Source organism: Canis lupus, chromosome 28 (genome assembly GCF_011100685.1).
Source record: "Canis lupus familiaris isolate Mischka breed German Shepherd chromosome 28, alternate assembly UU_Cfam_GSD_1.0, whole genome shotgun sequence".
Classification (NCBI taxonomy): domain Eukaryota; kingdom Metazoa; phylum Chordata; class Mammalia; order Carnivora; family Canidae; genus Canis; species Canis lupus.
Genome location: NC_049249.1, coordinates 29,649,688 through 29,676,305, shown reverse-complemented (window position 1 = coordinate 29,676,305; position 26,618 = coordinate 29,649,688). Strand labels below are relative to the sequence as shown.

At 44.2% G+C, this 26,618-nt stretch overlaps 2 protein-coding genes across 10 annotated transcripts in view; one reads left to right on the top strand and one right to left on the bottom strand.

Moving 5' to 3' along the window:
* The window catches only part of SFXN4 (sideroflexin 4), a 34,644-nt gene extending 16,432 nt beyond the window's left edge, over window positions 1–18,212 (top strand). Inside the window, exon 14 of one of the 2 annotated variants that reach the window (XM_038578946.1) lies at window positions 17,673–18,212. In XM_038578946.1, the coding sequence (XP_038434874.1) occupies window positions 17,673–17,717 (45 nt within the window). In that variant the 3' untranslated portion in view covers window positions 17,718–18,212. Of the gene's footprint in view, window positions 1–5,445; window positions 5,807–17,672 lie in introns of those variants that run through there. The other variant, XM_038578945.1, reaches the window with a different exon arrangement.
* Window positions 8,237–26,618, bottom strand: part of DENND10 (DENN domain containing 10) — a 41,906-nt gene continuing 23,524 nt past the window's right edge. For 6 of the 8 annotated variants that reach the window (XM_038578937.1, XM_038578942.1, XM_038578941.1 and 3 more), the window contains 7 exons: window positions 26,354–26,433; window positions 22,771–22,919; window positions 21,044–21,155; window positions 17,755–17,855; window positions 13,697–13,804; window positions 12,217–12,311; window positions 8,237–9,520 (listed from right to left, as the gene is read on the bottom strand). In XM_038578937.1, the coding sequence (XP_038434865.1) occupies window positions 9,344–9,520; window positions 12,217–12,311; window positions 13,697–13,804; window positions 17,755–17,855; window positions 21,044–21,155; window positions 22,771–22,919; window positions 26,354–26,433 (822 nt within the window). In that variant the 3' untranslated portion in view covers window positions 8,237–9,343. The remainder of the gene's footprint in view (window positions 9,521–12,216; window positions 12,312–13,696; window positions 13,805–17,754; window positions 17,856–21,043; window positions 21,156–22,770; window positions 22,920–26,353; window positions 26,434–26,618) is intronic. The other 2 variants (XM_038578944.1, XM_038578943.1) reach the window with 1 other exon arrangement.

Here is a 26,618-nt window from a genome sequence, read left to right as displayed (position 1 = left end):
CGATGGGACTTTCTGCAGCGATGAAAATGTTTTATATCTGTGCTAATACAGCAGCCACTCTCCGTGTATGGCTGCTGAGCACTTATAGGGTGGCGACTGTGGCTGAGGCACTGAATGTTTATTTTTGTTTAGTTTTAAGTTACGTACTTACGTGCAGCTGGTGGCTACTGTATTAGTGCAGTTCTATAGCCCGGGATATATTATAATTCATGATGAGTCCAACTACCTGGATTCAAATTCCCAGCTCCTCTATGACCTTGATCAAGTTGCTTAAATTTTCTGAGATTGTTTCCATATCTATTTAAGAGAATTGAAGATAGTAGTATTTCTCAGAGGGCTGTTGCTGCTATCAGGGACGTTGTTGATATAATAGACATTACTGGTCTCTGGCATTTCTTCGCTGAAAATTTCAAATGCTTGTTTCTGTCACTGAAGTTAAAAATCAATGATGTCTTCAAAACTATTTAAATTTATGGAATGAGCTTGTTCAAAACCCAAATTACATTAATTGTAGGTTCACAGAATCATTAATTCAGGTGACTTTGCCGGCACATAACAGAGAAACTTTAAGTCATCTTAGATTAGATCATTGCGGTACGGCTCTAAGGGTGATAAATGACAGGATGGGATGGGCAGCTTCTCACTAAAATAAAATGTTAGAAGATTTTATTTTAAAGATTTTTTTGTTTATTTCTTCAAGAGAGATACAGAGAGAGAGGCAGAGACATGGGCAGAGGGAGAAGCAGGCTCCCTGTGGGGAGCCCAGTGTAGGACTTGATCCCAGGACCCCGGAATCATGACCTGAGCCAAAGGCAGACACCTAACCACTGAGATGTCCCGTTAGAAGATATTTTTAATTTTCACAGGCCCACCGATTAGACCATGGCTCGTCAAAATAAGATTGCAATAAAAGTGAATCCTTTGTAAAATTACTTCGGATTGCATTGGTACTCCGAGTGAAGCAGATGGCTGACCTGAAGGTTCGGTCATTTGCAGAAGTCTTTAAATCTTGGGGGACATCCTGCTGCCTTGGTCTGGTTTCCTCAGGGGGTCTTGTGTTCATCTTGCAAACACTTACAGAGAGCCTCCCCTGACCCACCGGCAGCTAGGTGTAAACGGGGTCTTGCCCTTGACTAGCTAAGAAAAAGCAATGACGTGTGGCTACCACGGGCTTTGATTTGGGGAAATAGGGGGACGAGGAGCCACAGAGCCCAGGAATCCTGACCTGGCTGAGGGTGGGGGGGTGGTGTGCTTTAAGAAGTCCAAGGGGAGAATCTTTCGCAGAGCTCCCTTTGCTGGCATAGGGGAGTCAGAATCTAGAACCAATGAGTTTTTGTTAGATAATCAAGCCTTTCTAGTTTGTCTCGTCCATGTCATCATGGGTCCTGGGATACATTTTTCCAGTGTTAGGAGTAACTTGGTTCCTTACTGTGATACCATTTCAGTCCTTGGCTAGTGGCTGCATTCTTTTTTTGTTTGTTTTTTTTGTTTGTTTGTTTTTATTTATTTATTTATTCTTGAATTTTTATTTATTTATGATAGTCACAGAGAGAGAGAGAGAGAGAGAGAGAGAGGCAGAGACACAGGCAGAGGGAGGAGCAGGCTCCATGCACCGGGAGCCCGACGTGGGATTCGATCCCGGGTCTCCAGGATCGCGCCCTGGGCCAAAGGCAGGCGCCAAACCGCTGCGCCACCCAGGGATCCCTAGTGGCTGCTTTCTATGGCTGGGGCCTCTGGGGCACGAGGTTACCCTTCTTAAGGAAAGCCTAGATCCAGGACAGCCTGTCAGGGGTCTGAGCAACCATCTCCCCCTTTACCACCACCATTCTCACTGGCCTTCTCAAGTCAGGCGGCCACCAGACTTAAAGTTACGGGGCCGAGTGGATGTGTTTGGGTCCTCGGGCCTGTGAGGGAGACTTCCCCACACAGGTGGCTGCAGACGCAGTGGGATTGCAGGGGAACACAGACACAGACGGGCCGGTATGGACATGACAGACGCAGCGTCAACGGTCAGGGGCTGGGGACAGTGGCAGGGGACGCGCTGGGGAAAGGCAGCATGGGCAGAGGGCACAGCTGGTACAAAAGCAGGGAGATGTGCTCTGGTGTGGTCCATCCCGGGCTCCCTGGATCCAGATGGCTTTGTCTGTGAGAGAGAAGAGGCTGCAGGGTATTCCCACCCTTAACAAGTGTGACTTCTGGTTTATCCAGCACCTTCTGTGTCCTGGGGACTGTGCCACACAGTTAGTGTCTTGTCTTCAAGATAACTTTTCAAGGTAGTTTGTATTCTCATTTTATAGGTGAGGAGCCTGGGGCTCGGGAGAAACATGAAGTTCCCCTGTAGGTTATTCAGCTATGGAGTAGCGGGGCCAGCGGGTGAAGGGCCTCCCATGCCCCCCACGGTGATAGCATTTTATATGGAGACAATGAGGGAGATGTTTCAAGGAGGGAGTGGCATGGGGTGCCTGAGTGGCTCAGTCGGTTAAGCATCTGCCTTAAGCTCAGATCATGATCTCAGGGTCCTGGGATCAAGCCCTATATGGGGCTCCCTGCTGAGCAGGGAGTCTGCTTTTCCTTCTCCCTCTGCTCCTTCTCTCTCAAATAAATAGATCTTTAAAAAAATAAAAGAGACAGAGTCTATGGTAAAAGTGAAAAAAAAAAAAAGAATTACTTAAAACAGGTGTCAGGAAGCTATAACCATGGCAGCTGTCTGTGTTTTTTAAGTTATGTACTTACATGTTCATTTACATATGCACTGACTCTGGCAGTTGGTTGGTTGGGACAGAGATCCTATGGCCTACAAGCCTCAAATATTTACTGTCTAGCAAGGAAAAGTTCAAACTCCCTGCTCTAAAATATTCATATTTCATTTAAAGAATCTGCCTAGGACGCCTGGTGGCTCAGTTGATTGAGCGTCTGCCTTTGGTTCAGGTAGTGATCCTGGAGTCCCCATATCGAGCCCCGTGTCAGGCTCACTGCTAAGCAGGGAGCCTCTCCCTCTCTCCTTGCTCCTTCTCTCTCTCTCTCTCTCTCACTTTCTCTCAAATAAATAAATTTTTTAAAAAGATTTTACTTATTTATTCATGACAGAGAGAGAGAGAGAGAGAGGCAGAGGGAGAAGCAGGCTCCATACAGGGAGCCTGACACAGGATTCAATCCCAGGTCTCCAGGATCAGGCCTTGGGCTGAAGGTGGCGTTAAACTGCTGGGCCACCAGGGCTGCCCTCAAATAAATAATTTCTTTAAAAAAAATGGCACAGGAGTGGCTTAGGTTGTATTTTAGAAATAGCACTCTTTGGGTGCCATGCTGTAGGTGGGAGGACGCGTAGGGGGTTGTAGAAGTACTCTGGCTGGAGGTGATGGGCAGTTCGGAGTAAGTCCATGGTAGGAGGTAAGAGAGAAATATTTAAAATGGACAAGTTAGAACTTGGGAGCATTCAGATTGGGGGTGAAAATGAAGACCAAGGGATGCACGGAGGCACCCACATGTCTGGTTTTAGGTGTGATGCCAGTAGCCAGGGTGCAGGGAAGGAAGGGCTCTGTATTAACTAGGATTACATTTGGTCGTAACCGCGATCCAAGGCAACAGTGCCCTCAACAAGTTTATTTCTCCTTCACATAAAGCATGAGTGTCATAGGCACACTCCGCAGGTGCACACACAAGTTGTGTCTTTCCGCAGTGTCAGCTTTATTCAATCATAAAGCAAAGTAATCACAATTGTAAAGCAGGTTCGGGATTCCAAACTCATTGACATTTCACCACGCGAGTAAACTTGGCTTCTTACACAGCACACGGAACGGGACAGAAGGCAAGCCACAGGACAGGCAAGGTTAACGGGGCGGGGGGGGGGTGTAGGAAGTTAACGAACCAAACGCAAAGTCAGTCTGTGGGCGCGCCGTTGAGATGAGGCCTCAGTCTGGGCCGGGTCGGCTCTCAGCACCAGCACTTACTGCTCCTGTTCAGGCAGCTCTCGGTTCCGTTCGGAGGCCAAGCAGGCAGAGCCTTCGGCAGCAGCCGCCTTTCCGAAATGCTCAGAGGGAGGTCACGTTTGAAGAGCCTGACAAATTGCTGCAAAAATCTTTCCCTTTTGAAAGGGATTTAATTGGGGGGGGGGGGGCGCACCTGGGGGCTCAGTGGGTTAAGAGTCGTGACTCGTGAGATCAACCCTGCACAGGGCATGGAGCCTGCTTAAGATTCATTCTCTGCCTCTGGCCCTCCCCTCCTGTCACGCCTGTGTGCGCTGTCTCTCGGATGGATGGATGGATGGATGGATGGATGGATGGATGAATTTGGTCTTGGGCCCCTTGCAGATGTCCTGTGCTTCTACTTGTTACCAGTTCTGGGGGGTCAGCTGATGGGGGTCCCTGTGATACCTCATACCTTTAACTGCTTACATCATTGATTGACACAGGCTCCTGCTTGACATGGGATCTTCCATTTTGCTCTCTACGGCGAGGTAGCCGGCCCAGGAAGGCAGCTATGCATCATAGAGACCCCGGGGGTCTTATGCCTCCCAGCTCAGCATGCCACCATCCCTAGGCTTGGGCGCCATCTTCGAGGTGCAAGATGGCACCTTTCTCATTCCACTTGGCCAAGTGGCACTTCTGCTTCTGTCACATTGGCCAGTACTTAGTCATGTGGCCAAGCCTTGCTGCAAGGGAAGCTGGGAAATGAGGTCTTTATTCCGGACCTATTTAAGATTCTGCTGCTATAGAAGAGAGCAGGTGGGTGGGGCACATGGCCGTCTGTCACGGGCTTTTGCAGGAAGGGTGACGTGTCACATACGGAAAGAACGGGTTACCTGCTAGAAAGTAAGTATGACTGAAAGGCTGTGGGGAGATTAGGGAAAGAGGAGGTGCCAGCGGATCCTGGAAGGCTGCATGGAAGAGGTAGGCTTTGAACATGGATGGATTTGAACAGGCAGAGATGGGGAGGGAAGAGGGCATTCCAAGTGGGGGTGAGGGAAAGCTGAAGAGTCCACTGTAGCTGGGCACCTGTGGCTGAGTGACTGGCAAGACGCTTGGGGCCAGAGGGCGGGGCCTGCACGGCCAGACTGAGGAAGCAGGCTCTACTCTGAAGGCGGTGGGTGGGTTGTGCAAGACTTAAAGGGGCGGGACTCTCAGAGGCCAGAGAAGAGGCAGGAAAAGGAGTCCATCTCCCCTCTTGAGCCTCTCCCCACCAACACCCAAGGAAGTCTTGGCATTTGCTGGACCTTGAAAATGCCTTGTTGATTCGAGGTGGATCCAGAGGCATAGGAGGGTTCGTTATAGTCTTTCTGCGTTCGTTTATATTTGCAACTCCGTAACAGAGTTTTCCAGAAGTTACGTGTTTTGCTATCTATCACCGAAAAAGTTGGGACTGGGAAAGAGATGCTTTTCTGAAATTCTCCGCTAAGCTTTGAAGACGAGAAATTTCTTAATATAAATATGAAGGATTTTACTTTTTCAGATACAGTGCAGTGAGCTTGAGAAGGAAATTCAGTCTGCGACAGAAGACACAGAGCTCTTCTATCACAGAGGGGTATAGGGATGCGTGCCCGGGGAATTTGGTTCCTGCTCGAACACCTTCCTCTCTGCTTGAGGTGTCGGTTCCGAGAAGCCGGCCGGAGGTCTGGAACCGAGGCGTCGCGCCCACGCGCTGGCTTACAGTTGCACAGGCCACGACCGTTTCAAGGCCGGGTGGAAGAAGAGAAGAGAACGGAGAGGCTGTCCTGCGTGACCCGCCCCCGCGGGACTGCTGATGTCTGGGTGTTCATCGGCCTCTGAAGGATACTGTGAAATGACTAATAAACTTGGCGAAGAGAGTTGAATGTTTGAAAAAGTAAAGGAGGAGGCTCCACGGAGCCCAGGGCCAGGTGTTCTGTTGACGGCCAGCCTCCAGGTAAACGTTCCCAGACCGGGGAACGGCTGGTGAGCACTGAAGGCCCCGGAGCCCCAGAGCAGCCCTCTCCCTCACCAGCTGCCCCCATGTTGGGCTGCTTAAACCCCTGCCCTCGGCCACCCGCCGCCTCTTCTCTCCTCACTGCCCGAGACCCTGCCTCCTGCGCGCCGAAAACCAGGACTACTGGGCCCCGCGGGACCGCCTGGCACCAGATCTGCAGACCCGCCCCCCGGCGAGGGCAGCTGGGCCCTGGGCCCCCCCTCCTGGGACCTTGGGGCGCCTCCTCTCCTCCAGCCTCCCCCCTCCTTCCCCGAGCACTTGAACTCCTTGAGTCACCAGCCTCCGAGAAAGCAAACATCCTTGAGAGCCAAACTTTTTCAAAGACTGCCTCCCCTCACCGTTTCCACCCGCCTTCCGCTCTGCCCTCCTCCGGCCGCACCCCGACGCCGCAAGGCCACGCTGCCGGGCGCTCAGACCCAGCGCTGGCCCTTGCTGCCCCGAGCCGTGGGCGCCCGTCCAGCTGCGCCGGGCCCTCCGCCACTCAGCCCCTGGACACCGTCCTTTCCTCCCGGCCTCAGGAAGTGGCACTGCCACTCACACTGTAGCATCACCCACCATCGCTGGCGTCAGCCTTACTCCTCCCTCCGATGGGGTCTCTAAGCACCGATCCCCCTGGGCCACTGCTAACAACCCGCCCAGGCCGACAGCATCCCCTGCTGGTGGTAGCGTCATGTCCTCTGGCTCCTCAGCCCACGCCCACGCCTGCTCCGGAAGCACCTGCCTAAAAGCCTCAAGTGGCTTCCCTGTGCATCGGATTCGGGTCCAAATTCCTTGCCAGGCAGGCAAGAGCCCTTACCTTACTCATCTCTTGCCCCTCCTTTTCCTCACTCTGGACCAATACTGGTTCCTCATCTCCGCTGTCTTTCCTTCCTGCATCTTCCTATCAGCTGTTCCCTGCCAGGCTAACTCTTGCTTATGCATCAGCTCTGACTTGGGCAGCACTCCCTCCAGGAAGCCTTCCGGGATTCACAATACTGAATTAGGTGCCCCCTCTTGTGCTCCCGTAGCACTCCTGCTGTATCCAGCGCTTGCCACACCGTCGTGGACTAGCCTGTCGGTTGTCCCCGAGCCCCCGTAAACGGAGGGCCTTGAGAGCAGGAAGTGTGTCTTGTGCATCAGGGAAGCCTCAGGATACAACACCATGCCTCGACACTGGCAGAGCAGGCGCCCAGACATCTGGAGGATTGTTTCCAACAGTCTGCCCCAGGTCTTCAAGGGTTAGGGTTAGATCTGTTCTTCAGTGTTCCTGAAGCCAGGATGATGGTTCTCTTCAACTCTGGTTAAAAGGGTTTCACAACAGCCTCCAAGGACACAAATGAGTAAAAAAAAAAAGTTCTACCAGGGGCACCTGGATGGCTCAGTCAATTAAGCTGACTTCAGCTAAGCTCAGTTCTGGATCTCAGGCTCGTGAGTTCAGGCCCCATGTTGGGCTCCATGCTGGGCATAGAGCCTACTTAAAAAAGTTGTACCGAGGCAGCCCGGGCGGCTCAGCGGCTTAGCGCCGCCTTCAGCCCATGGCGTGATCATGGAGACCTGGGATCGAGTCCCACATTGGGCTCCCTGCACGGAGCCTGCTTCTCCCTCTGCCCGTGTCTCTGCCTCTCTGAGTAAATAAATAAAATCTTTAAAAATAAAAAAAGTTATACCAGATGGCTCAGTATAGCCACAGGTGGACACTAAAAATTAAAGAGCACAACATACCAAGGCCCCAGGTGGAGACTTAGCCAGTAACAGGTGACAGTAGAAATGCGAGGGCATCTTTTCAAAAGAGAAGACGCTGAAGTGCCAGCCCTAGGAAGTGGGGGATGGAGAAGGTGAGGGCAGGGGCGTAGGAGGCAAGCCAGGGGTGGAGAAATGGAGCCCAACACCCTTAACTTTCCAACACATCTTTTTTTTTTTTTTTAAGATTTATTTATTCACAAGAGAGGCAGAGACACGGGCAGAGGGAGAAGCAGGCTCCATGCAGGGAGATGTACCATCGTGCTAGAACCCCACCAGCACATCTGCATTGGTTTTATCTTTTGTTCCGAGTTGGGGACAATTACAGAAAGAGAACACAATTCTTCAGCTGCCTAAAACTTTTGTTCCCGAGTATCATTCCCATTTTATTTCTGCATCATAAATCTGTAATTTTAACTCTGATCATTAGCTGATATAGTAATATAAAAAATGAGGGACATAAAAGATGTTCATACTCATTTTCATAAAGTGCAGATTTAACTTTCAATTGTTTGCTCTAGAAACATCACCTCATTTCACATCCTCCCCTGCCCCCACCTAGGGAAGGAGGAGAAAAGGCTTATTTTTTATTTTTACTCAACAAATGTCTGAACAAAGAATAAATGAAAATCTGATAAAGACAAGATTTTTTTGCAAACATTTTCTCCGGGCAAGATTTCTAAGGACAACAGTAGTGAGTGTAAAATAACCTTTCGTAACTAATTTGAATACATGGAATAAAGTAACAAATACATAATTTAGACCTCCATGCTTATTTTGCAATTTTTAGGTCTCCAACTATGAAAAAGACACATAACCTGAACAAGAACAGTTCCCTTCATAAGTGACTAAATTACTTTTACTAAAGTTTGAAGACACTCTCTGGTCTTGGCCTTTGCAATCACAGGAAGTTGCTGTTCACTCATACTTTTACATACAAAATGGGCTTCTTTTACTCTACCATAGGACGGGCATCTTTTTCAAAAGAACATTGCTAGCAACAGGTTAATTAACGAGGACTAGTGGCTTAAGTTTGCCAAATGCTCACCTCTGCAACAGTATAAATATGGATTATTAAAGTTGTCTACTCAAGTATAAAATCTATGCAAAATCCTCATAATATAGGCAAAAATGTTCAAAGGCCAAGAAAAAAAATTCTTTTACAAGAAAGTGCAACTGCAGGATCTGTTTTGAATGATCTTCTAGAGTGTTCTGCAGAAAACTTAGTAGTTTGGCTCAGAAAGTAGAGTTCCTCATGAGGAATAAAAGTTCTTCCTAGAAGAATATAAAGCAAAATTTCAGGCAGCTTTCTGAAAATAAACCATTAGTTTGTGGCTACACAATGAGACAACTGGAACTTAGAATAATGAAGGCTTTTGGGTTTGCTGTGATTTGTACAAGAACTTGGCAGAGCTTTTTCTCTCTTACTCCGGGACACCACGCCGTTGCTAACGTTATATATGGTAGTGACAGCACTTTGTCCAACACTGATCCCAGGCATGAAACCAATCAGGAGAAAATCAGAAGAATTTTCAAATCTGTTTCAGGGCCCTTTTGGGTCAAATCTCAATACTTGCAAATTAATCATTAAAAATATATAATTTCCTTTGTTATTTTCAGTATTTTACATAGTTAGTGGATAATCATGGTGAGAGCTTTCTATCATTCATCAGTGACGTTGTCACAGTCAGATTTTCAGCATTTGCTCGGCTGCTGCTAGATGGTAAAGGAAGTTTTCTGTTGCTGGTGGAAATCGTCTTTGCTTCAGAGCCTCAATATTGAGAACTAGCTTTTTTCCATCACCAGAAACTTCTGAAAATGGTTCCAGGTTGGTGAAGATTTCTCTCGTTTTTAGGGAAATATCCTTCAATGAAACAGGAAAATATGCCATACATTAGCATCCAAAAAGATGATTCGCTGTTGCATTCCAAGAGTTCTTCCTGCTATTTTTTAAGTTTATCAGACTATTTATAAATTAAGAAAAATGAAACTTAAAACAACTTAGAAAAACCGGCATCACGTTTTTGCCATTTTAGCTATGATTAAGTGTACAATTCAGCGGCATTAACCACATCAGCAGTGTTTTACCACTCCTATCCCACTTTCAGAACTTTTTCATCATCCCAAACTGAAATTTTGTACCCATTAAACAGTAACTCCCGATCCCAGTCTCCAGCCTTTGGTAACTTCCAGAGAAGTTACCAGAGGTACTTCCTGCCTCTATGAATGTGCCTGTTCTGGGTACCTTATGTAAGTATAATCACAAAATATTTGTCTTTTTGTGTCTGGCTTCTTTCACTTAGCATAATGTTTTTAAGGTTCATCCATCTTGTACCACATTCCTTTTTTAAGACTGAATAATTCATGTTCCACTCTATGCATATACCACATTTTGTTGCGAACCTGGGTGTACAAATACTTATTTGAGTCCCTGTTTTCAATTCTTTCTGATATATACCCAGTAGAATTGCTGGATCTATGGTAACCCTGCATTTAACTTTTTGAGGAACCCTGGTATTGATTTTAGAACAAATCTCTTCCCAGAGTCCTCTTCTGCCTGGGGTAAATAACCCCGCACCTGTCATGTGAGCTTTATTCTAATTTATTGACTGACAGTGCTTTGCACGGCTGAGGATTTACCAGAGGTCACGTTAAGTCATATTTTTTTCTTGGTTTGCGGACATTCATTCATTCATTCAAATATTTTCAAACCCCTATGATATGCCAGGTATTTTCTTCATCCATTATACTATGTATCACTTTTAGTCCATGAAAAACACAATAATTCATATTTACGGGAGGCCAAAGTGGCTCAGTGGGTTAAACATCTGCCTTCGACTCAGGTCATGATCTCAGGGTCCTGGGATCGAGTCCCACATTGGGATCACTCCTGAGCAGGGAGTCTGCTTCTCCCTCTCCTTCCTCCCCCCCTCCCCACTACTCATGATCTCTCTCGATAAATAAAATCTTTGAAACCAAAAAAACAAAACAAAAAAATACTCATTTACATAGTTCACCAACATTGTAAAGAGTCAATGTTCTGGGGCGCCTGGTAGCTTAGTTGGTTAAGCACCTGGCTCTGGCTCTTGGTGTTAGCTCGGGTCGTGATCTCATGGATCTTGAGCTCATGGGTCTCATCAGGCTTCCTAATCAGCAGAGAGTTTGCCCCTCCTCCCGCTCACTTGCACTCTCTCTAAGTCTTTTTTAAGAAAAAGAGTCAATGTTTTTACTCCTATGTTGACAGAGAGATGGATGGGCATGACCACCCACATGGTAGGAAAGGAGAGGCTCAGGGATCAGGTCCTTAGGACAAGTTCCTGCCCACTCTTCCTGGTCAGCGCTGGATGGCCCCCCAGAAACAACAGGAACAACAGAGCTGGTGGGGGGTTCCTGTCAAAGCCGTGGCTCCTCTCATCCTTTAGCGCCCATGCTGCCTCCTAGAGAGTTGCTGACCCCTTCTTTAACATTCTTTACCTTGGCCTCTTGTTTCTATCACAGCATTCATCTATTATGGCTTACAATGATTTGGCATTTACACTATTTTCTATTGACCTACTCCACTAAATACAGGCCATGCAGGCAGGGACTTTGCTCCCCACAGTATCCCCCTTGCCCCGTGCCTGACATATAGTCAGTGCTCAATAAATATTTTCCGGGTGAATGAACGAATAGATGGAGAACAGAGCAAGGTCCAACCGGGGAACAGGATCTGCTTATCAGGACCCCCCAGGTGGCACAGGTGCAGACAGAGGGAGACAATCCTTCCAGGCCTCTGGCCCCCATAGGATGACACAGGGTCTAGATGAGCCAAGACCTGGGAGAGGCCAGGCTGGAAGCGTATCCCAGATGAGGAGAAAGGGCCTGGGAACAGGTACAATGCAGACATACAGACAGGAGAGGAGACTGGGCAGGCTGCAGCGCAAGGAGGGGCTTTATCACCTCACTGAGTGGCTTAAATAAACTCTTTGGCCATCCTAAGCTGGCGAGGGGGAGAGGTGGGCTCACATGGACACTGACTGTGGTCAGCTTCACAGGCAGACCCCACAGGCAGCCAGCCCTGCAGAGTGTGATCCCAGACTCTGCTAACTGTGGCAGGGATCTGATTATATGCTTACCGATGTTCTGAACATAGTACATCAAAGCTAGAGTAAGACACTCTCTCTAGAATCCACTGATATAAAGAGAGCAGCCTTCTCTTTATAATGCACTCTTCCATGGAAATTCTGCTAGGAGCACAGGATGCACTGGCTGGCCCAAAAGAGCATGCCTGACCACTCGGCGGGGTGTGTGTGTGTGTGTGTGTGTGTGTGTGTTACACTTCTTACTCTAGATGCTTGCCTTCAGCACCAGCTCCCATACATATCTGTCCCCAGAGCCTGCTAACTATTTGGCTCCAGTGCTCCCCACCTGCTCATCGTCACCAGGGCCACCCTGCAGACCCTGGTCTGAGTGTCTGCCCACGGCGCTCCCTGAGTCACGGGCACTCTACGCAGCTCTGCTGCACCCTGCCCAGCAGCACCATTTCAGGACTGTCAGTACATCAGGAGATTGAGGACTTACCTGTATAACCTGGCTGTCTGACTTCTCTGGATCTTCTGCAGACTGGACAATGAGCTGACCGATCTCTTTGTGCAGTTTGCCCATCGTCATGGCCTCTGGTGAGATCAAGCATACGCTACATGAATATTTAGAAGTTTACATAATAAAAACCATGCCAGCTTCTGGAAAAGTTGAACAATCACAGGAGGGAATTTTCAAAACAACCTGCTGACAACCTCCCGTTTCCATCTTAATATTGAGCACAAATAGGACGATGTGCTAGGAGGTAGGCACAGTCACGATTTATCCTTCATGTTCAAAATAAAAACACTTCTGTTTGTCACTCCAAGGAGCAAACTCCATTGGAATAATGCTGGCCGAGATGAGCCTGTGTGAGAGACTCGGAGCAATGGAAGGCAGCAGGGAGACGGCCACCCCTTCTGGGCCTGATGCTTTGGCAGTTTAAGTGGCCCTGGCCACAGCCAGTGTCCTGTCACTGTGGTTTTATAAAAAGCAATACTTCTCTCGTTCTCTTGTGCTTACTGACACATCATTCAAGATTTTCCATACAGGAGTCACAAGTCACTCCCCGCCTTGTGCAGAGCTAAATTTCTATACCTTTTTTGATACTCTTCCTTCACTTCCCCTCACTTAAGTGTGGACTGGACTTAGTGACTTCCTTCTAACAAACAGTATGAAGGAGCTCGTGTAGGACTTCTGAGACTGACTCATTAAAGGCGACATGGTCTTTCTGTCTCTTGGCTCATTCGCTCCTGGGGAGGCCAGCTGCCATGTTATGAGAACGCTCAAGCTGCTCTATAGAGAGGCCCAGGTGGTGAGGCCTCCTGCTAAAAGCCATGTGAGTTAACTCAGAAGTTGAGCCTCCGGAGGACAGAAGGATTGGCAATATTTTGATCGAACCCTCAGGACAGACCTTGAGCCAGAACCTCTCAGCTCAGTTAATCCTGAAATTGTGAGATAATAAATACCTGCTGTTTTAAATCACTAAGTTTAGAAGTGATTTGTTAATGCAGCAAGAGATAACAGGATACAGTGTGTTTAAACAGGGATGTGGAGAAACAAGACAGAGTATCTTATTAACTAACATACACAGTTCCCCATCAGCAGCCAGAACGTATTACTAGCATGGTGAGGCCTCTAAGAATAGACGCTGTGTTCTGGCCATAGAAAAATCCCTCCAGTTTCAGCACAGCAGGCTAAGCAGACCCTTGAATACTGGTTTTAGAGAATCAGCCTAACAAAATAGAACTGTGTAAGGTAGGCAGGGGGCACGGGTGAAACAGGTGAAGGGGATGAAGAGTACACTTATCCTGAGGAGCACCGAGTAACATATGGAAGTGTTCAATCTTTATCTTGTACACCTGAAACTACTGGGACACTGTAAGTACACTGGAGTTAAAATGTTTAAAAATTAATTAATTTTAAAAAGTACGACTTGCTTAGCTGACATTTTGTATCAACAACAGAACAGAGAACTAACCTTTTGCAAGCGGAGCAATGGTAATCTCACTATCTGCCAGGTTCACAAACACATCATAGAGGTCTGATCTGTTGCTCACCTCCAAGTCTACAAATCCGGCGATATAACCTGTGTTACAAAGACAACCAATTATTACCGGAGCAGGAACAAATCCTATTGTGAACATATCAAAAGCGAACAGAATCTAAAAGCTCGTCGGGTGCTTTTCTTCACTGCTTTATTCAGCTGTACCCTATGGCATTTCTTAAGATATCACTCTCGTCAGTTGCCTACAGAAACTCAGACAACTCAAAATGTCTCCAAACTAGCTTTTAGTGTCAAGGGAGAAGGCATTTTCAGTCACTGCTACACAGGTCAAGAATGACAGCTGAGGCAGAGGTAGAGTGTTCTCTGGACCAATGTTCCCCCTTTAGGTCACCCAGATTTACCAAGGACAGCATGCTGGGAACAGCACCAGTTGTCACCAGTGTCAGAACTGATGAAATAAATGCTCAAGGAATTATGGCAACTCGAGCATTAGCAGAACTTTGGAACTGATGCTAAGACAACAACTACCAGACTTCAGATTTCATACATCAGCACAACTCAAAACAATAAAAAAAAGTTTTGAGGACCAATGTGTCATTGCTAAAGTTTTGCTTTACTAAGAGAGAACATTTAAAAAACAATAGCGATAAAAACAAAAATTTAGCCATAGAACACCCAGACACAAACTCACATTAGAAATGTGACATATGACAGAAATGATATTGATTACTGGAGAAAAGAGGAGCCCATTCACTAAGCAGTCCTGGGCCAAGCGGCTTTCCAACTGGAAAAAAAAAAATTCCAAATTCACTAAAAAAAAAGTAATTCTAGGTACATTAAGTGGGGAAGAAAAAAAAAACCTTTTAAATGCTTACAAATTAGAATATGCTGCTACCCTTGGTAGAAAGATTTTCTTTAAAATCATAAAAGAAAAGTTTAATAAATTCCAACACATTAAAATTAGGATCTTTCTATTTTTTTAATTTTGGAAGTTGAAAGATTATTTCAGCATGTATTTTTTTTTAAGATTTTATTTATTTATTAATGAGTAACACACACAGATGCAGAGACACAGGCAGAGGAAGAAGCAGGCTCTGTGCAGGGAGACTGATGTGGGACTCGATCCTGAGCCTCCAGGATCAGGTCCTGGGCTGCAGGGGGTGCTAAACCGCTGAGCCACCTGGGCTGCCCTAAAATTAGGATTTCTAGAGTAAGGAGATGGACGAAATGGGTGAAGGAGATGAAGAGGCACAATTTCCAGTTATAAAATATATAAGTCACAGGGATGGGACACCTGGGTGGCTCAGCAATTGAGCGTCTGCCTTCGGCTCGGGGTGTGATCCCAAATCTGGGGATTGAGTCCCGCATTAGGCTCCCTGTGAGGAGCCTGCTTCTCCCTCTATGTCTCCGCCTCTCTCTGTGTGTCTCTCATGAATAAATAAAGTCTTAAAAAGTCACAGGGATGAAAAGTACAGCATGGGGAATATAGTTGATAATACTGTAATAACTTGAGTGACAGTAAATAGGGTGACAGACGGTGAGTAAATTTATTATGGTGAGTATTTCATAATGTATGTAATTGTCAAATCACTACTTTGTATATCTGAAACTAATATCATATGACAACTATACATCAGTTAACAACAAAAACCCAGGGGGAAAAAAAAAAAAAAAGCATGAGGAATACTAGGTAAAACAAGATTGTAGTATGTTCACAAATGTTGAAACTGGGTGACAAGCAGATGAAGCATATTAACTTTATAAAAAGTCTAAAAACAAAATAAATTTCTATTCATTGGGGTGCCTGGGTGGCTCAGTTGGTTGAGTCTGCCTTTGGCTCAGGTCATGATCCCACGGTCCTGGGATTGAGCCCCACATCAGGCTCCCTGCTAGTGGGGAGCCTACTTCTCCTTCTCCCTCTGTCTGTAGCTCCCCATGCTTATGCTCTCTTTCTCTGTGTCAAATAAATAAATAAAACCTTAAAATAAATTCTATTCATTACAAAGTACCATAAGAATAAAATCCACAAACTCAGATTTTTTTGTAACATATATAACCAACAATGGGTTCATATCCTGAATATATGATGAATTTCTATGAATCAATAAGAAAAACCACCCAGGGGGAAAAATATGTAAAAAATAGTTACTTTGCAGAAGAGGAAACACAAATGGCAAGAACAGAAATATGTTTAACCTCATTAAGAATCAATGAAAATTAAAAGCACATGAAATATCACTGTATACCCATCAAGTTGGCAAACATTTTAAAGTTTGACAGTAATCAAGTATTGTTGAGGACAGGAAGCAATGGGACCTCTCCTACACTGGCAGGAGGATAAATTGGTACAATTTCTGAGGAAAATATTTGCCATTACACAGCAGCTTGAGGATCTGCATGCCTTATAACCCAGAAATTCTACTTCTTGACATATAACCTACAGAAAGTCTTACATGTGTGCATTAAGAAACCCATAATAAGAATGCTTATATAAAAAAAAAAGAATGCTTATAGCAGCACTGTTTTAAAAGTGAATAATGAGAGGGGCACCTAGGGTGGCTCAGTGAGTTGAGCGACTGACTCTTGATTTCAGCTCAGGTCATGATCTCAGAGTCCTAGGATCAAGCTCTGCATTAGGCTTGCACTCAGTGAGGAGTCTACTTGAGATTCTCTCCCTCTACCCCTTTCCACCCCCCCTTACTTATATGCATTCTCTTTGAAATAGATAAATAAATCTCATAAATAAATAAATAAATAAATAAATAAATAAATAAATAAATAAATGTAAATAATAAGAGAAGTCCAAATGAATAAACTATGATATATCACTTAATGGGATACTATACAGCAGTGAACATGAATGGGACTACAAATACCCAGATGAAAATACATAAATCCTGTTAAGCAAAAATAAAAAACCAAAACACAGACCACAGAAGAATTCATGCATCATGAATCCTTACATATAAAGGTAGTTTAGTAAAACTAAATAATATCTTATTTAGAGCTATGTATTTCTGTGTATGGGGCCAGAGGAAGGGAGTAAGAAATGAGATGGGAAGGTACATGAGATGCTTCAAAGTACAAACCATATACTATTTTTTTTTTTTATCTCTGGTAAGTCCATGAGTGTTCCTTTTATTTTTTTATAACTTGCACAAATATTGCACATGTTTATATGTAAGAAATTTTTCATAACTGAAAAATGCAAAAACAAAAGCCCCTATCATCTATCATCATCATTATCACTTTATTAAAGAATCTTTTATGACCATAAATCTTAGGGGGCGCCTGGGTGGCTCAGTAGGTTAAGTGCCTGCCTTCAGCTCAGGTCATGATCCCAGGATTCTGGGATTTAGCCTCACACTAGGCTCCCTGCTCAGCGGGAAACCTGATTCTCCCTCTCCCTCTGCCACTCCCCCTGCTTGTGTGTCTGTGCACTCTCTCTCTTTCAAATAAATAAAATCTTAAAAAAAAGAAAGATCATAAAAGTATAAAGGGAATGATAACCTTAAATTTAATGAAACAAAAACAAAAGACTATGTCACGACAATGTCAGGATTCCTACAGATATAAATAACAGTGCTATTAAATTATTCTTAGAATCTCATCATTAAAAAATTTTTTAAATATTTTATTTATTGGGCAGCCCAGGTGGCTCAGTGGTTTAGCGCCGCCTTCAGCCCGGGGTGTGATCCTGGAGACCCGGGATCGAGTCCCACGTCAGGCTCCCTGCATGGAGCCTGCTTCTCCCTCTGCCTGTGTCTCTGCCCTCCTCTCTCTGTGTCTCTCATGAATAAATAAATCTTTAAAAAAAATTTATTTTATTTATTTATTCATGAGACACACACACACACAGAGAAGCAGAGACACAGGCAGAGGGAGAAGCAGGCTCCATGCAGGAAGAAAGAAATATTAAGAAATAATAAATCATCATTATTTCATTTAGGAATGCAGAAACAACCTTCCCCAAAATGGCAACAACCCTGGATAAAGCCAAGGCTTTCTTCCCCTGAGATCCTGTCGTCTACCTGGGCACATCTGCAGGGCTTCCAGCTCATCGGCATTCAGGTGCACATAGGAATGAAGTATGGTCCAGTCCTGTCGATGCCACACCAGGGCAGGCAGAGTCCTGAGGAATTAAGGCAAGAACTCAAAAGGTTGCTGGCCCACACCCGAATCAGCCCACCCTCCTTCCTCTTCTTCCCCCAAGAGGAAACTGGCTATCAGAGGCAGAGGCAGGAACATTAAACATGCCAATACCTCCTGGCTTCAAATTAAAGTAATACAATGTTTTAAATTCTGCCTTTTGGGGTCAGATTAGCTACAAAAGGCTCAAGGTCAAGTTTCAAAAGATGTCCGTGGTGGCAAGGAGTAACACTTCTAAAATTTTCCTACAAACACCTCACTCTGAAAACTGCTACGGAGGCAGCCAAAGGCTAAGATCCAAAATGGGGCCCTGCAAGCAACAAATTTTTCTGAAGTCTCTCATTTCATATTTAAAATTCTAATCAGGGGATCCCTGGGTGGCTCAGTGGTTTCGCGCCTGCCTTTGGCCCAGGGCACGATCCTGGAGTCCCAGGATCGAGTCCCACGTCGGGCTCCCTGCATGGAGCCTGCTTCTCCCTCTCCCTCTGCCTGTGTCTCTGCCTCTCTCTCTATGTCTATCATAAATAAATAAATAAAAATAAAAATCTTAAAAATAAAATTCTAATCAAACTTGTAAACTACTTTGGTTTGTTTTTATACTAGGTAAGTTTCCTTAAAAAACTTCCAATAATACAGCTACTAGAGAAAAAGATGCCAAATTTACCCATGATTTGGTGAACCCACTGGGGCCCTGCTGTATATTTCAGAAGCTGTGGACATCTCGGTTTCAGAAGCATCAATGGAGAAGGAAAGGGTAATTGGGTGGCAAAATAAAGACTTTGGGGGTCAAAGCAGGTGAAAGTCCTAGCCCTCTCGCCTAAAATCTGAGGCAATCATTATTGTAGCAATCATTTCTAAAGTGCATTCAATGAGCAAGACACAGGCCAAAGACTTTACAGAGTATCTCCCATCCTGACAACAAGCTTACAAAGTGGGCACTATAATCTTCATTTTTCAGATAAAGAAATGGAGGCTTAGAAAGTTTAAGTATCCTATATGTGATCAGAGAGCTAGTAAGGTGCCCTCCTAGGATTTTAACCCAGATCCTGGGATCCCTGGGTTGGCTCAGCAGTTTGGCGCCTGCCTTTGGCCCAGGGCGCGATCCTGGAGACCCGGGATCGAATCCCACGTCGGGCTCCCGGTGCATGGAGCCTGCTTCTCCCTCTGCCTGTGTCTCTGCCCCCCCCCCCCCCCCCGCTTCTCCCTCTCCCTCTGCCTGTGTCTCTGCCTCTCTCTCTCTCTCTCTGTGTGTGACTATCATAAATAAATAAAAATTAAAAAAAAAAAATTTTAACCCAGATCCTATCAAGCTTTCTTTTTCCCATTTTCTAACCAGTTAGCCTCTCAGAGCCTCAATTTTCTCATTCATAAGAGAGGGCAAGAATATTGTAGACTTCATCATGAGTAAATTTAGTAATGTAAGGTGACTTACATGATACCTGACATACAGTAAGCACTAAAGCTAGGTCTTCTTGATTTTAAAAAAGAAATCTGGGGCGCCTGGGTGGCTCAGTGGTTGAGCGTCTGCCTTTGGCTCAGGGTGTGATCCAAGGATCCTGGGATCGAGTCTCGCATTGGGCTCCCCACAGGGAGCCTGCTTCTCCCTTGCCTGTGTCTCTGCCTCTGTCTCTCATGAATAAATAAATAAAATCTTAAAAAAAAATAAATCTATGAACAAGTTAGATTTGCTAAAGAAAAAAATTTTTTAAACTATAAAAATAATAATACTATGTTGGTGAATTGAATTTAAATTTTAAAAATTTTTAAATATTTTATTTAATGCTTAACAGATTTAACAGATGCTTAACTGATGAACCTCCCAGGAGTCCTGAATTTAAATAAAATTTTAAAAAATAAAATAAATAAGAGAGGGGTGTCTGGGCTTCTCAGTCAGTTAAGCATCCGACTCTTGATTTTGGCTTAGGTCATGAGCTCAAGCACAGCACCAGGTCCATGCTCAGCATGGAGTCTTGTCCCTCTTCCTCCACCTGTGCATGCTCTCTCTCTCTCAAATAATCTTTAAAAAAAAAAAAGAGAGAGAGTGAGTCTGTGGTAAAAGTGAAAAAAATAATTACTTAAACCTTTGGATGTTAAACCATGAGACCATATTAAGTACTCGAAAATAAAACTGAAGGTTGACCAAGAAAAAAAAAATTACTTAAAACAGGTGTCAGAAAAATAAAAAAATAAAATAAAACAGGTGTCAGGGGGGATCCCTGGGTGGCTCAGCGGTTTAGCGCCTACCTTCGGCCCAGGGCGCGATCCTGGAGTCCCGGGATCAAGTCCCATGTCGGGCTCCCTGCATGGAGCCTGCTTCTCCCTCTGCCTGTGTCTCTGCCTCTCTTTCTATGTCTATCATAAATAAATAAATAAATAAATCTTGGGGATCCCTGGGTGGCTCAGCGGTTTAGCGCCTGCCTTCGGCCCACAGCGTGATCCTGGAGTCCCGGGATCAAGTCCCACATCAGGCTCTCTGAACGGAGCCTGCTTCTCCCTCTGCCTGTGTCTCTGCCTCTCTCTCGGTCTCTCTCATGAATAAATAAATATTAAAAAAAAAAAAAAAAAAACAGGTGTCAGGAAGCTACAACTATGGATCAGCCCTCTGTGTTTGCACATGAAGTTTTACTAGAACACAGCCATGCCCATTCATTTACATATGCACTGACTCTGGCAGTTGGGTGGTTGAGTCAGAGACCCTATAGGCTACAAGCCTAAAATATTTATTGTCTGGCAAGGAAAAGTTCAAACTCCCTGCTTTATTCATATTTCTAAATTTAAAAAAGAATCTCCCTAGGGGTTCCTGGTGGCTCAGCTGAGCATTTGCCTTTGGCTTGGGTTGTGATCCTGGAATCCTGGGACTGAGCCAGATATCAGGCTCCCTGCTCAGCAGGAAGTCTGTTTCTCTGCCACCCCCTGCCCCAACCTCCCCACCACACACTCCCTCTCAAATAAATAAATACTTAAAAAAGAAAAAGAAAAGAATCTGCCTAAATTCAAGGACTTTGAAATACTAAATCTCACCTGAAACATTAGACCAAAATGACATTTCACCCACAGCCTAACACATTCTATTTATACCAAATGTGCAACAAAACAGAGCACACAGGAACACATATTGCCCCAAATTGGCTGTCAACAAAGCCTCCACTTTTTAATGACCAGAAACAATACCTGGTGAACTCCTGGACGGCTTCTATTTTGGGATGATAGACGACAATTCTTTTCTTTAGCATCAGCGCTGTGTGTAAGATAACCGTTTCCATTCCAAACTGAGACACAATGTCTTAAAACACAAGAAATTATGTTACTGCATTAAATAATATATAAGGAAACAAAATTTTTATTTCTTTCCAATAAACAGAGGTCATTTTCTATAGATAGAATACAGAAATATTTTCAAAACAGAATAAAGAAGCACCTTATACCCTTGACAGGCATATAAATCTATATCTGCTCCCTAGGACGGATGCTAGTGCTGCCTAAACCCGCTTCCTCCCTCCAAGGGACTCTGTGCTGGATGCACAGATGAAGCCAGAACGATAAGATAGGGAATGATATGAAGGGAACCCGCATTTTCTGTCATGAAAAATCCTTAATTTTTAAAGAGTTCACTGACACCCCCTCCCCAACACATATACATGTCATGACTGGGTCCTTTTGAGATAGCTGGACAAATCTAACACTTTAACAGGGATGCTTAGCAACGGTATAGGACAGGAGGATCAAGAGACACCCAGGTGGTTCAGTGGTTAAGCATGTGCCTTCAGCTCAAGGTGTGATCCTGGGATTAAGTCTCACACCTGGCTCCCCGTGGGGAGCCTACTTCTCCCTCTGCCTGTGTCTCTGCCTCTCTCTGTGTGTCTCTCATGAATAAATAAGATAAAATCTTTAAAAAATATAAAAAATAAAAAAGGACATGAGCATCAAGAGCAATAGATAGTGCTGTGGGAGGACAAGAATGAAAGCTAGCACAATCCTCAGAGTTCCTCTCTCTTCCCTTTTAAGGACCCTGAAGTCTGTGGCTTAGCCCCATACGGCCATTTTGGATGTTCCAGATAGGAGAGAAAGGCAGGGAGTTAAAAGAGGAACTCTGGGTCAGGAGCTTGAGCTCTCCAGATGGAAGAAATAACTGCTAAAAGTAAGGAGAGGAAAACTATGGAAGTCAGTGGAGACTCAAGCCATGAAATTCGGCTTAGCTGAGAAAGAACATTTCTATATAACTGTCAGAATCCTATGGAAAGGACCACCACAAAAATCTGCTTTCCAAAGACAGAATTCTAATCAAAGAAGGCAATGTAGAAGTTGAGCTTCCTTCCTGTTTCACAAATAAATATTACACAGATGAAAGTATGCAGAGGATGCCTGGGTGGCTCAACGGTTGAGCGTCTGCCTTCAGCTCAGGGCATGATCCCGGGGTCCTGGGATCAAGTCCTGCATCAGGCTTGGGCTCCCCATGGGGAGCCTGCTTCTCCCTATGTCTCTGCCCCTCTCTCTGTCTCTCACAAACAAATAAATAAAATCTTTATTTTTTAAATTTTTTTTAAGGATTTTATTTATTAGAGACACAGAGAATGAGAGAGAGAGGCAGAGACACAGGCAGAGGGAGAAGCAGGCTCCATGCAGAGAGCCTGACGTGGGACTCAATCCCAGGGATCCAGGATCACGCCCTGGGCTGAAGGTGGCACTAAACTGCTAAGCCACTGGGGCTGCCCTAAATAAAATCTTAAAAAAATAAAAATAAAAAAAAAATTTAAAAAACGAAAAGAAAGTATACAGGAAGACAGAATATCAGCGTCTAATGAGGATTGCCTTGGGCTTGGGGATATTATTGTTGTTGGGATGGAACCATCTGAGATGGGGTTTTATGTTTTTTTTTTCTTTTTTTCTTTTTTTTTTACCTTTGATGGAGCCTGCGAGATATGCCTTTCGGGCATCAAAATCCTTGCTAAGGAAAGAGCCATTTTCTTCACTCTGGCATATCCCCTTTGTGAGAACTGCAATATAACTCTCCATCATTTTAACTGGGCTGCCATGTTTCAGGTACATTCTGTAAGAAGAACAAAAAGCACCATCCTTTTATTCAGCATGAACCACATGGAGTAATGCAACCCAAGCCTACATACGGGTCCTTGCTAAGACTTGCTAATACACTTCTGAATGCCTGAATCTTTTCATGACACGACCACTTCCAGAATTTAATTTGAAAATGTATTTAAAAAAACCAAGTACTCGAGAGACTTCAACAATTCCTTGAAGGTGGCTTTCTCCTCACATCTGGGGAAGCCTGCTATCATCCACTTAGGCAAGAGAATGAGCTATGGACTTTCTGAGGCCCTATTATTCTTAAAAATATGGTATACTTAATCTATGTCTTACCTTCACAAATGGTGCTTCTAGTCCAAACAACTCTATTTATTACTGGGATTTCCTTTGACAAGGAAGAAGTTTTGCAATGTTTATGGAAAAAGCACTAATTATAGGACCTATATTTATTATCAGAGTTCCCAGAGGTAGCTATATTTAGATAATTAAGAAATCAAACTCCTTTAAGTTTCTAGTGATAAATGCACTCTAGATATATTCACCATCAAGTTCCAGAAAATGCTGACAGGACACCAGCTACATTTATAGCTCATATGTGAAATCAGTCCCCTCTCCTGAAATCTCTTCCTGTGAGTAACTAAATCTAAATTTTGCTTGAAAAGCAAGACTGGGCCTACTTGGGTCTGTAAGCAGCTAAGGGGATAGAAAACTGAAGGAAAATTAAATCATTGTTTAAAACAGATCAAACTGAAAACTATATTGTACATTAAGTGTAAAAAGCAAGTGTTTTAACTTCTAACCAAATTTTGTCAATCATCAATGTTTTAAAATTATTTTAATGTACAAATTGAGAAAAAAAGGTAGAGAACAATGAATATGGTAAGCTATCATAAATATAAAATAATCAAACCCATGAACTCATACACATGTTTCTATATGGAGAAAATGTCTCCATTTGGGAAGTTGGGAATCAGGGAAAGAAGGGACTTACTTTCACTGTATACCCTTCTGTATTGTTTTTACTATGTGCTTACATTACCACCACCAAATAAACAACATACCATTAAAACTGTAAAATAGATACAAAAAAATTGTAAAATAGATATACAGTAATAGAGAAGAGAAACATAGGAAGGGTAGTAGGATAAGGCCACTTTTTCCATGATAACCCTGAGCCATGAAATACTGAACAGAGGGAGGAATTCTCTGAAAATCATTCCACAGGAAAAACCTGAAAGTGTAACACACAGGAGCTTATTCAGATTGGAAGCTACAGGCTGTCAAACCTGGTATGGACAACTGACTCCAGGAGTGCATGAGACCTGGGTTCTCCACCATGGCCACTAGCTGGAGGGACTAGAAGATGAAGGGGGTCATGGCAAGTGACCTGAACCCCACATAGGGAATGGACTCCTTCATATGGGCTCTTCCACTGCTGCTGTGAGCAGCATGCTGTAGAAGGCATGCTTGTCTGCTCCTGTCCCCAGAAGTGGAAGGGAGCACCTCCATGGTAACCTCAAAATCATCGAAAAGTGCTGGTCTATGTGCATGTGCACACAGACACATTAGTGGGGAGTGTGTGCATGTGTGCATGCAGGAGCCTGTGGGTATGTACACACACAAAGGCAAGTGCAGTAAGTGGTAGGGGGCAGAGGAGGTGGCTGCCTTGAGTCCTCATTTCTCCTAAACCGTGATAGGTGAAGAGTCCAGAATGCAACAGTGCCATGGCCCTTCAGAAGCCAAGGAACCCTTCCTTTGGGCTTCCTCTTGGGCAAGAAGTGGGGTCTAAAGCAACCTTACATTCTGGGCCCCATAATATTTACCAGTGAATTCACTGGATAACCTAACCTCAACTCAGTCAAATGACATGGGAGTCCAATGTTTGTTCAAAAACAACTTTGCAGGGATCCCTGGGTGGCGCAGCGGTTTGGCGCCTGCCTTTGGCCCAGGGCGCGATCCTGGAGACCCGGGATCGAATCCCACATCGGGCTCCCGGTGCATGGAGCCTGCTTCTCCCTCTGCCTGTGTCTCTGCCTCGCTCTCCGTGTGACTATCACAAATAAATAAAAAATAAAATAAAAATAAAAATAAAAATAAATAAATAAATAAAAAACAAAAACAACTTTGCAGGGATCCCCGGGTGGCGCAGCAGTTTAGCGCCTGCCTTTGGCCCAGGGCGCGATCCTGGAGACCCGGGATCGAATCCCAGGTCGGGCTCCCGGTGCATGGAGCCTGCTTCTCCCTCTGCCTGTGTCTCTGCCTCTCTCTCTCACTGTGTGCCTATCATAAATAAATTTTAAAAAATTAAAAAAGAAAAACAAAAAACAAAAAACAACTTTGCAGTGTTTTTAGCTCATGGCTCCTAGATGGTGTCTCTTCTTATGATAATAATCTCCTTTGTGTCAGTGCCATAGTAGCAGACAAAATGAAGATATATTCCACAGTGAACTATATACCTGGAACTTATCTCACAAGAGCAAGAAGCCTCTCTTATCACAGCTGGCTGCAAAACCAGTAAAACTTCATTTTGTCAAAACACAACCTACCTGAAACTCTTAAGTAATGAGAAAGTAGATTTCCACTCTATGAGTGTGTGTACATAAAAATGGCAAAAAAAGCAACAATTTATCAGGTTATAGTAAGAAAAACAAAACAACTCCCTTTGCCCCTGCCCCCAAAACTACTTATTGGACACAAGCCTGAGGACTGAAGTTGTAATAGATAACATTAGAATTACAGGTCTATCTCATGACAGTATTAAAAAAAAAAAAAAAATCAAAACCTGTCAAAGCCCTGATTAAGGAAAAACCAATGTCCCTAATATCTAAGAAACATTTCATTAACTCTAGTGCATGTACTTACCAAGGCAAGAGATCAGACTGGTATATTTTACACAATTTTTTTCAACAGCTAGGATGAAACTAAAGAAGTTTATCTGAGTCATGATTAACTAATTAATCAGATTCTCAGCTTCTCAGAATTCCAGCTAAGGAATATTGTCCCATGCTTTAGCATAATTCAAAATGCCAGTTAACTTTCCCCAAAATTACTCCCATACATAGACTTTGACACATACGGACCAGCTTATCATTTCACCAGCACTTAACTTATCCATCCTGTTAAGGAAAGTTCTAAATCACAAGTGAGTAGAAGCAGCAGACCAAAAGTGGCAAGTGACTCAAAATACCCAGGAACTACAATAGTTGTGTAAACTGCTTTTTCTCCTCCATCTACCATTTTCCCAAACAAGAGGAACAGTATCCTCAAAGCAGAAGAGAAAGTTCCTCTTTATAAAACAGTTTCTGGAGGACCAGTAAAGATTAAGTTGGGGAGGCAGAGGGCTGAAATTTGTTTCCTTGGTGTTGAAATCTGCTATATAACTATTGAGTAAGATCTTCATTTTTGTATGATAGCATTTAATACAGTTTTCATACAGACCTACACAATATCCTAGTGAAGGCGGCATATTTCTCTGGGTTAAAATCTTTGGCGGTCAGAACAATAGAAAAATGAGTCACCTGTCCAAAAGAAACAAAAAAGTATACTTTTTAAAGACACTTTCACAGATTTATTTTTTATTACTATATTCTAATAACCCTCTTGTACAAGACACACTGGCATTAAAAGGAAAAGATCAAAATGTAACCAAGTTTTCACTTTGTTTCTTTATACTTTTATGTTTATATACACACACATATACTTT